The 10,994-nt window shown below is 53.3% G+C and overlaps 1 protein-coding gene across 3 annotated transcripts; it reads left to right on the forward strand.

The window, feature by feature from the left end:
- Positions 1–394: 394 nt before the first annotated feature.
- Positions 395–8,961, forward strand: ZFP36L1 (ZFP36 ring finger protein-like 1). 3 transcript variants are annotated; one of them, XM_004681756.1, is made up of 3 exons: positions 2,824–3,797; positions 6,169–7,131; positions 7,803–8,961. In XM_004681756.1, exons 1-2 carry the CDS (start codon positions 3,759–3,761, stop codon positions 7,123–7,125), a joined length of 996 nt encoding a protein of 331 aa, XP_004681813.1. In that variant the 5' UTR covers positions 2,824–3,758; the 3' UTR covers positions 7,126–7,131; positions 7,803–8,961. The 3 variants fall into 3 exon arrangements, with proteins under 3 accessions (XP_012580143.1, XP_004681813.1, XP_012580142.1); XM_012724689.1 differs by lacking the exon at positions 2,824–3,797 and adding an exon at positions 395–635 and having other exon boundaries at positions 6,169–8,301; XM_012724688.1 differs by having other exon boundaries at positions 6,169–8,961.
- The last annotated feature ends 2,033 nt before the right edge of the window (positions 8,962–10,994 follow it).

A 10,994-nucleotide genomic window follows, 5' to 3' on the forward strand; every position in this document is an offset into this window, starting at 1 on the left:
AAGCAATCTGCATCTCACCCAGGTAAATCCCCAGCGGCGCCTGGCCTCACCTCCCTTTCCAACCCCTCCGCGACTGGCCTAGGGGGAGGGGAGGGAAGGAGCGGTCCCAGGATCTCAGGTAGCAGAGGGCTTAGGTGGGGGGCCCAGTCAGAAGCATTTGTGGGATTTTACAAATAACCTGAAGCCGGGGCAGTACTGCAACATCGCAGAGACAAGCGATGGCAGGTCCTGAGGTGCAACCAGAGCCTGGAGAAAGCTCGGGAGGGGGTGACTCGAAGGCTCTGGTGACAGGACAAGGCCGGGTCGTCCGAGGCGGGGGAAGAGGTTTGGGGGTGGGGGGGGGAGGCGCTGGGCGTCCCACACTCTCACCTGCCACGGGTGCTCCCAGATCCAGACTGGCCGATGAATATACTCGTCGCGCTTCCCTAATTCCGTGGACTTTCACTTTCCCCCTTTCATAAAACCTAGAACCCCCACGTCAGAAGTACCTCGCCAGCCCCTCCTCGCGAGGACACGGGCTCCGAGCGAGCGGGGAGGGCCCGGAAGTCGGGCCTGTAACTGAGGACCTGGCGGTAGCCTCCCGGACAGAAGCGGCAAGTGAGGCGAAGGGGCGGCCTCTCCCAGCACCGCGCGGGGTAGGAACCTGAGGGCGGTCTGCAGAGCGAAGGAGGCTGGGGGTGGGGGGGGGGGGGGGAGGCCGCACACGCCTCCCGTCGGGCGTCCCGCCCGGGCCGCGGCTCCGCCGTCGTTCCCGCGGTCACCTGGCACCTGCAGAGCCCGGGGGGTGGGGTTGGGGGTGGGGGTGGCGGCGGGGGCGGGCGGGCTTCCACCCTCAGCCCCCCACCCCTGCTTCCTCTGTCGGGACGGTGCCCCGGCCGCCTGTGGGTCAGCGAAGGGTTAAGAAGGCTAGTCTCCTCCCCTCGGCCCCTTCACTCTTGGAAAGTCCCCGAAATGACGTTTCAACCCGACAATTAAAAAAAGAGCTTAATTACAGAGCCAGGCTCGGGGAGCTGGAAGAAACCCGGTCGATTGGCGGGGCCGGTAAACAACTCGAGCGAGCGAGCCAGGCTGGCCGCCGCCCGGCGAAACTCGCGCCCCGGCAGCCGGGGAGGGGAGGGCCCGCCGGGAGTTGGAAAAGCGGAGGAAATTCGAGGAATCGGCGTTCTCTTTGGCTAGCCCGGGGCGCAAGGCCGCGTGATGGTACCTCTGGCCAGTCCCGCAGCGGCTGGGGGAAAGCGACGTCAGCCGGAGCGGGGAAACAGCGGGTTCGGGCCGGCAGGGTCCCGGGCCGGGAAGGCAGCCCCGCCTGCTCCCGTCGGCCCCCCTCTCTCCTCAGTCCCCTAGTCCCCCCAGTCCCCACGCCCGGGCCTCCTCTGTACCCCTGGCAGGGCTTCGTGAACTCTCGGGGGTTAAAGACCAACGAGCCCTTTATTTTCGGGGGAGGGGGTGTGGAGAAAAATACCGAAATAGTTTCACTTCAGGACGCAAACTAACCTTGTGGTTTCAACGCGCACCCAACTCCGTCCTGAAATCTGGAACTCATTACTTCATCACCAAGAAACTGCACGAACCCCCCCCCCAACACCCCCTTTTTGTAGCTGAGGAAAGGAGAGAGAGCAAACAGCTCTTTAAGAAAGAAACTTACATTTGAATGATTTAAATTAAGGTGGATGGAAGTTATTTCCCTTTCTGGCGCTTGCCAGATTTCAAGAAAAGCTGAAAAATGGGAGCAGGGGGAGGGAAGCAACAGGCGGTTGGCCAGCAGAAGAAAAAGCAAGGGGCAGCAGCCAGATTAAAAAATGGGGCCATCAGTTTAAGTCAGAGGGTACAAATAAAAGCAAACCCGGCTGGGTATCACGTAGGTTCTTGCTGCAGCAAAAGTTGTGTATTTCGCAAAGATGAAACTGTTCCTAAAACTGTTGTGATTTGGAAGGTTTCCCGGGGTTTGCTCGGAGTTGACGAATAAATAAGAAATGCAATAAAAAATGCGCGCGCGCGTGTGCGTGTGCGTGTGTGTGTGTGTGTGGAGGGTGTTGAGAGCTCCACTCGGCCCGCCCCATCCTTTCCAAAGAAACGTGTTCATAATGGGGTGACCTAATTACATCGCAATGGAACCCGCTCTTAGCCACTCAGCGCACGGGGTTTCATAACAGACCCAGCGGCCTCGAGTGCTGGGAAGAAATGTGCAAGGGCCCAGGCGGCGGCCTGGCACGCGGGGAAATAGGAAAAAAAACGCAGCCCGGCGATTTCCGCTTGGGTCGTCACTTCTGCGCCCCAGCGAAGGAGCAGGGGGCGAGTAGAGTACAAGTTAACAATTTCTTATTTGTGTGGGTGGCAGGCCAGACTATCCTAACAGTAAACAAATATATTTTATAGTCTTTGAAAGAGTAATTGGGGGTCTTTCGGTTTCGAGGAGTCCGCGCTTCCCCTCCCCCCTCCCGCCAAAACTGCGCAGCGTGACAAGCCATATGTTCCGTTCCCTTCGGGGCGGAGGAGCAGCAACAATAAGTTCAAAGGGTCGCCTCCCCCCACTTCTTTACCTTCATTCTTACCAAAGTTACTTTTCATTGTTAAGCGTCTAGGCGGGTGGGGTGGGGTGGGGTGGGAAGTTGAGCTCGGCCCACGGCACAGCGTGCGCGTGGAAAGTGGTGCCTTGCTGGGTGGGTTTATGGGGTGGGGAAGCTTTGGAAGGGACATGCGTGAGGATTCGGATTTTGTATTTTTAAGTTTAAAGATTGGGTGCGTGAAGAAATGTCATTCCCAGGCTTGTTAAAACAGTATGCCCAGGAGGTGGTCTTTCTCCCTGTCCCTGCGTCCCTGCTCGCTGCAAAGCGAGCGCGAGTGTAGACTCGTGCAGCGCTGGCCCCCGCCAGACCAGGTTCTCTCCAAGGAAAAAGTCTCCCTAGCCAAACCTCCCCCCCCCCTTCATCTCCCGCGGGAAAAACTTAAAACCCTAGACTTGAACACTGTGTGCGTCCCACGTGTCCAAACTGCCGGCCCTGCGGGTTTGCGGAGCGCAGCCGAGTGAGAAAGAAAACTCCGGCAAAGAGTAAATTGTGCGGGAGCCTGGGGAAGTTTTAAGGGAGATCTGCTCAAGATGGAAACCACAGCCAGGGCGCTAAGGACCGGCTTCTGCTCCGGCTTGCGAAAAGAGAAAGTCGAGCCCGCCTTCCTCCCCGACAAAAAAAAAAAACAAAACCAAACACAACACAACAACAAGCACCCCGAAGAGGGTGGAATGAATGATGTCACAGAGCCGCGCTCCGAGGCTGACAAAGGGGGGGGGGCGCGCCCCTCCCCCTCTGCGCCTCGCGCGGCCCCGGAGCGGGGCGTCTCCAGCGCTGGGTAGCGAGGCGAGCGGTCGAAACTTTTCCTCTTTAAGAAAAAAAGTTGTGCACGGCTGGGAGCGGGTTTTTTCTTCGCCTTCTTTCCTCGTCTCCCCTCCCCCTTCTTCCTTTTGAAAGTTTTTTTTCCCCCGAGTTTGACCGCATGGCTGATTCAACTTCAGTGTCAATCAACTTTTTTTTCCTCCACTTCCACATTTAAATAAGTTTTAAGCTCCTCCTCTTCCCCCGGCCCACCGAATCTGAAACTATAAATTGGGCTTCGCGCGCCGCAGCCCGGGAGTCAGAAAGGCAAGGGGCGCCGGGCGCGGGCGTGTGGGACTCCTGACGGGAGAGCCGGAGGCTGCGCCTTCCCCGCAGCGGGACCTTCACCACCTACCAAATTCTAGTCCCTGCCCCGTGCGATCGCCCAGAATGACCACCATCTTCGACTTGAGCGAAGTTTTATGCAAGGTAAAGTGGGGCGGAACGTTTACTTTGCCAAGTCTTTTTCTGATCTCTTCGCTTTAAAAAAGAACTCCCGAAGTTTAGGTATTGGAAAGCAGGGCGAAGGAGGCGGTGAGATGAGATGGTCCTTTTTCCTCGTCCCATTCCCCCTCCAGTTTGAAGGAATTTGGTTCCTCTGCATTCCACCCTTGAGTTTCAAAAGTTCCTGGTGGAGGCTACAGGGGAATCTGGAGACCAGAGTTTTGGGGGGCGAAGTTTGCGTGGCAGGCTGCCTTTGGGGACACGGGGCAGCTGGGATGGGGCACTTTTTCGGTGATTCTTGAATCCGGAACGCGCTGCTGAGGCCAATTGGGCTGGTCTGCTGGGTTTCCCGGGGTGCGCTCTGAGTCTGCAGCCACTTTGCCGGCCTGTGGGACTGGGAGCGGGCTCCCTCGGAGAAGTGAGTCTTGGGAAGATGTTTTGCTGGGATATTTCCCCCCTTTGTTTTGGGGCGGGGACTGGGAATCTGCGAGGAGGAAAAAGACCAAGAGTTCTGATTCAAAAGGATGTTGCAAAACGACTTCGTAGTGGGGCTTCTGTTGGTCCAATCGTGCCTGGGTTTCCTCCACTTGTGGCTCATCCAGCTGAAGATTTGGGGGCTGAGGGTTGGCTTGGCCCACTTGTTTGTTTTCTGAAGGGTCTCGGTTCACTGGTATCGAGAGGCTAGGGCTGGGATGCCAAGACAATATGCGGGCCTCAGCTCTAGGGTCTTAGCCAGTATGGGTTTAATGGGGGCTTCCATTTTTTAGGCGTGTTGTTTGCCAGCTGGGTGCTAAAGAATGCTAGTTTGAAACCTGGAATGTAACAGGGGTGCTGTTTAAGTATACATAGCAAAAGCCTATGGATTTTGTTAAGGTTTTTTCGTCCCCCTCGCCCCAATTTGAAAGCGGGAAGCTGCTGGGCCACTTATAATTGCTAAAGTGTTTTGCCTTCTTTTAAACACGTTGGGTCATGTTGCTCTCTTTCCTAGCTTGCTTCTCCAGTCGGCTCAGCTGCCAGGGCCTCAGGGCTGCAGGGTTGGGGTGCAGAGACGCGGTGGAACTGAAGAGCAACATCAAAAAAAGTTTGAATTTCAGCTTCTTTTCCTGGCTGTGCTTCCCCAAACTGCAGTTACCCTGGCTGCTGGCTGAGCCCTCCTACTGCAAGGCCCTTTTCCCTTCTCCAGGCTCCAGCCCTTTGATCTAGTGCTTTTCTTTCCCTTGGCCCCCTTCCCCCACAGTACTTTTTAAATGAACCTCATTGTTGGAAACCAGCTCTCAACTTGGTTCCTGTAATCCGCTCCGTGGGGTGGTTGCTGTTACAGATTCCTGGTCCTTCACAACTGATCCTAGGGGACCAACTTTAGAATTTGCACAATGACACCCACACGGGCAGAGAGCCAACTTGCAGTTCCCCTGTTAGCGCCCTTTCCAAACTCTGGGTACAGCTTGGGCAGGTGACTAGGGTCCCATTGGAACAGAAATCTGCCCGTGGTGACCCTGCCCTCCCTCTTCAAATCCAAATCCACTGTTAACCGGGGGCAGTGAATGGGGGGGATTTCGTGCTTTTCTCCCTTCCCACCTGCAGCTTGACGTTAAAGATTAAACCCTTGCTCTGCTCTTGCAACCAGGAGACTAATTGTAAAGACATCTTTCCTGCGGCGAGGGAGGTGGTGGGCAGGGAATGGTTGGGGTGCTCACTGAAGGGCACCCCTTCTGTGGATGTGTGGGGTGATTAGTTAAGTTTTCAGGAATCATCTCTCTTCAACCTCAGGGGTTTCTCTTGCTGTTCCCTCACCCCCACTCCCCAGCAAGTTAAATGCAGGGGCATTCTGAAAACCTGTTGCCAGAGGAAAGGAGGAAGTTGAGAGTCTTGGGCCAGGTTTGGGGGGGTGGGTGGGTAATTAAGCAGGGACTTACTTACTAAAAGGGGATGTAGCTCTTTGTTGCTCATGGTCTCCTGAGGTTTACTTGATTTTTTTAGGCGCAGAGGGGGAATCTAGAGGAATGATTTGTATGAACTATTTTGAGCCCAAGCATTTATTTAGGAGGTAAAGAAGTTGAGTTTTACGGATAAAATGCCAGCTCTGGGCAGAGGACATGGGGGTACATTCCAGGAGTTGGCCTGGAGGTTGGAGTGCATGCATAAAACACTTTCTCAGATAGGCCAAGATCTTGTGGCTTCAAGCATGGGCCCTGGAAGCTGGTTTGTGGGAGAGAGTGGGAAGGGGGCAGAGGTAGAGCTGGTTCCTTTGAGAGAGATGGGGCATTTCTCTGACTGTGGAGAGGCTGTCCTGAGTGGGCCTTCTTGGGCCTGGTGAATGGCCCTTATCACTCACCAGTCTTTTTCTTCCCTTCAGGGAAACATGCTCAACTACAGTGCTCCCGGTGCAGGGGGCTGTCTGTTGGACAGGAAGGCGGTGGGCACCCCTACTGGTGGGGGCTTCGCCCGGAGGCATTCAGTCACCCTGCCCAGCTCCAAGTTCCACCAGAACCAGCTCCTCAGCAGCCTCAAGGGTGAGCCGGCCCCAGCTTTGAGCTCTCGGGACAGCCGCTTCCGAGACCGCTCATTCTCAGAAGGGGGCGACCGGCTGCTGCCCACCCAGAAGCAGCCGGGGAGTGGCCAGGTCAACTCCAGCCGCTATAAGACGGAGCTGTGTCGCCCCTTCGAGGAGAATGGTGCCTGTAAGTACGGAGACAAGTGCCAGTTCGCGCATGGCATCAACGAGCTCCGAAGCCTGACCCGCCACCCCAAGTACAAGACGGAGCTGTGCCGCACCTTCCACACCATCGGCTTTTGCCCATACGGGCCCCGCTGCCACTTCATCCACAACGCCGAGGAGCGCCGCGCCCTGGCCGGGGCCCGGGACTTCTCCGCTGACCGTCCCCGCCTCCAGCATAGCTTTAGCTTTGCTGGGTTTCCCAGTGCCGCTGCCACCGCCGCTGCCACAGGGCTGCTGGACAGCCCCACATCCATCACCCCACCCCCCATCCTGAGTGCGGATGACCTTCTGGGCTCACCCACCCTGCCCGATGGCACCAATAACCCATTCGCCTTCTCCAGCCAGGAGCTGGCGAGCCTCTTTGCCCCCAGTATGGGGCTGCCGGGGGGTGGCTCCCCAACCACCTTCCTCTTCAGGCCCATGTCCGAGTCCCCTCACATGTTTGACTCTCCCCCCAGCCCTCAGGATTCTCTCTCGGACCAGGAGGGCTACCTGAGCAGCTCCAGCAGCAGCCACAGTGGCTCAGACTCCCCCACTTTGGACAACTCAAGACGCCTGCCCATTTTCAGCAGACTTTCCATCTCAGATGACTAAAGCAGGGTAGGGAGGGACCCCCCTGCCTGCCACCTCCCACCCCACCCACATCCCCTGCCTTTGCCTCCCTCCCTGTCCAGCCCGACATTAACAAGGTTAAGCTCAACCCCTTTTCCCCCAGAACCTTGGAAGCCTCCCTGCCGCTCCCCCTTCTTAACCCCCCCTCTCCCCCCAACATAAGGACAAGTCAGTTTGTCGATAGCTTCCTCTGGCTTGAAACCCCCTCCCCTCGAGTTTATAACCCACTTACCATGCAGAACAGACAAGTCCCATATTTGTCAGTAGATGCCTTTTTTCTCCTCCCGGCTTAAGCCTTAAGTGCCAAATCACAAAAGAAAAAGCAGTAACAGTTTACAGAAGCAACTTTAGTGCCTTGTAATCTAACTTTGTCACTGTGACTACATTACCTCTTCAGCGCCAGAGGGCACCCGTGGGCCTCCTGGAGCCTCTGCCCATGGGGAGGGGGAGGGGGACCCAGAACCAGCAGCTCCCTCCACTGGCGACACAAGCACCTTCCCTAACACACCTCCCCTCTCTTCCCAGGACCCCCCCAACCCGTCATCCCCCTTGGGAGAGTTGTTGCCAGACTTGGGTTTTTGGGGAAACCTATCTTGACATTCAAAACCTTTTCCTTCACGGCCCGAACCTCTTTGAATAATCTTGCCCGGGTTCAGTAGGTCTACAGGAAGGAAAACCGAAAAAGCGGACGAAGATTGTGACATAAGTGGGACTTTGTGATTTTAATTTTTTCATTTTTTTTTTTTAAGTGGGGAGGAAGGGGAAGCTAGATGGACTATGAGAGACTTGATTTTGGTGCTAAAGTTCCCCAGTTCATATGTGACATCCATAAAAAAAATAACAAAAAATGAGAGAAAAGCTAAAAAAAACCATGTGAGGGCTGAGCAGTTAATGGTATCCATTCCACATACAATATCTGTAAGACGATTTCCCGTAGAAGTAGCTTTAATGGTTTTGCTCTAGAATACCGTAGGTCTGTCCTTAGAGCACTCACGCCATGCTTTTTTCCCTGGGTTTTAAACTTCATATAACTTTCAGAAATTGGAGAGCAAAAATTTTGCTTGTCACTGCACATCAATATAAAAAAGCTTATTTAACTTATCAAAACGTATTTATTGCCAAACTATGCTTTTTTTTTTTTGTTAATTTTGTTCATATTTATCGGGATGACAAATCCATAGAATATATTCTTTTATGTTAAATTATGATCTTCATATTAATCTTAAAATTTTGTGACGTGTCTTTTTCCTTTTTTTCCACAGTTTTAATATATTATTCTTCAACGACATTTTTTGTAACTTTACACTTTTTTTGGTTATTTTATTTTAAAAAAATGAAAAATTAATTTAAAAAAAATGCAAAAAACTGTTGGATTATTTATTTTAGAAATTTCCCCCCTTTGTGTTGGACTGCAAATTGAGTTTCTTTCTCTTTAGGCCTTTCACAACTAGGACTGAGAATGTATGTAAAAGTTCTGTGACAGTACAGAAGGAAAACAACTTTTTATGTATAGCTTCTAAAAGGGAAAAAAAATAAGAGAAAACCCTTTGACTTCCATGTGCCCGTTTCAAGACATTCCGATCACAGATTTGAGGTTCTGGATTCCAGGTTTGGAGTTTTCCAACGTGACTTCAGACAGAACTGGTGCACACACACACACACACATACATTAAGATGAATGTAATTATTATTCCTCTTGCTGGTCACTACCGTCGCTTTCTATTTCTCTTTCTTTGTGTGAATTTATTTAAAAGAAGAACTTTTTGTAACGACTATTTGCAGTTTAAAAAAATCAATAAACCCCATTTTTTCAAGAAAGTGCTGGTGATGCTGTTCTGCTTTGTAGGCTTGCCCTTCGGGTGTGCTGGTTGGGAGGAGAGAGGGTGGGGGCTGGTTCCCCCTTAGCCCTTTGGTTCATGCTGCCTGTTGGCCGCTCCCAGGGGAGCGAAGGAGCTGTTTGTCTATTTTCCACCCAATGTGCTGGCTGTTCAGGGGCTGCCTTGCCCACCTGAGTAGCCTTGGAGGTTTTTGGGGAGTTAGAAGCATAGGGACTGGCCAGCTTTACATTGCCTGGCCTTCAGGTGGTATTTCAGTGAATGGGGTGACCTATCACGTGGTGTTTAGTGAGCCTCCAGTTTTGAGTATTTATTTAGGTGCTTCCAGACCTTGTTTCTCAGAAAAATTGACCTGAAGCCCTAGTCATTCTTTCCACTCTTCCCTTAGTGTGGGCACAATGAAGCATGGCAAGCGTGGAGAAGTTGTTCCAGGGTAGTGAGGGTCTCAGTCACGGCTCTAGGGGTGCCAGAGTAGTAGCCCCTGATTCCCACCTGTGCTTCGTTTATTTGGAGGTGGCTGGGCTGATTTAAATGGCCAGCCAAATGTGGGGAGTGGGCAGTAATCCCTCCCACCTTACTCTGTCACACCCTTGATGCTATGCAGAGGAGGGGGTTTGCCATCTTGGGAAGTGTGGGGTTCCCTTGTCTAGAAGTACCCCAACCAAGGCCACATGCCCACTTGGAGGGGAATTTCACTGACTAGAAGGGATGGATCCTGAGATCCTTGAGGGGTTCTAGGGGAGATCTTTGTTGGGAACTGGGAATGGATATCGCTATCTGAAACATGGCTTTGGTTCCTTGCATTCAGGTTTGGCGGGGGTGGGGGAGTGGGGGGGTGGTGGTGAGCTGAATTTCTACCCTGATACTACCCAGCAGCCACAAAAGCAGAGGTCTGTAGCAGACACTGGCCAGGCCAGGGCTGTTCTTGGGGAAGTTACACCTTAGGGTCTGACTTCTATCTGGTCTGTAGGTGCCTCTGGGGGCAGGGATGTGAAACAGACTAGGGGCTGTTACCTCTTCCAGCATGGGGGTAGAAGCAGCCCTTTCTGTCGCTGGATCCTAGACGTCTTGTCCCATAAGGAGGGACTGACTGTGTGTGCACGTGGTTGGCAGGTGGCAGTGGAAGTGGCATGTGATCTCTGGCAAAAGCAAAAAAATTTCATAGTTCACCTTGAGCTCATTACCTGCAGGTATAGAAGAGCATATGGCAAACATCTTTCTCATTCTGCAGCAGTTTGTGACTCTGGCTGGACTCAGAGGGAGCATAACATCTCACCTGGCCTGTCCAGAATTGTCCCCTTGTAGTCAGTCCCTAAGTTAACAAAGACAGAGGCATTGACTCTGGAAGGTGCTGAGGAGTTGGGAGGGTGGGTTGGTGGAGGAGGAGTTGGCTACAAGGTCTGGGGAAACTCTAGCCCAGCCCACCGGAGAGTCTCCATGAGAATCTCACACAGGCTGGGATTTAGTCCCAGGTCCTTGCAAACTCCCTGGAAGAGTCTGATCCTCTACTGTCTAGATCTTCAAGGTGGAGGAGACAGGTCCAAAAGCTACTTGGGAAAGGAAACAGAGGAATCTTTCCAGGCTTATTTTTCAGGATGTTAGAATCTTTAAGAGGCCTCAGCAGTGGCTCTGTGCTCCAGCCTGGCAGGGAGCCCAGAGTTGGCAGAGGACCTCCACCTCTGAGCTGATCTTTGCAGGGGGAGGGGAGGCGAGGGGCAGAGCTGGAGGTAAGGCCTACACAAGGTGAGCAGGCACGAAAGATGAGGTCTGCCTTTGTCAGCCGATTTCCTGGACAAGAGGTCTACTTTCCTATTTCCTGCGCTGGACCTTGGGGCATCTCTGGTTTGGGGGTCTGCACAAGGTCTGTCCTGTCTGGCTAGGGCCTCCTGGCTATTGTCTTGGCAACCCACCGCCTAGTCTTTGGCTGAAGATCTCCCTTTGGAGCAACTCACAGAATGCTCTGTTTTGGTCACTGAGCAATGACTTACCTTTCTAGACCTGAAAGCCTCATTTGAG

The sequence above is a fragment of the Condylura cristata genome, unplaced genomic scaffold, assembly GCF_000260355.1.
Source record: "Condylura cristata isolate star-nosed mole 26May11 unplaced genomic scaffold, ConCri1.0 scaffold00013, whole genome shotgun sequence".
Taxonomy (NCBI): Eukaryota; Metazoa; Chordata; class Mammalia; order Eulipotyphla; family Talpidae; genus Condylura; species Condylura cristata.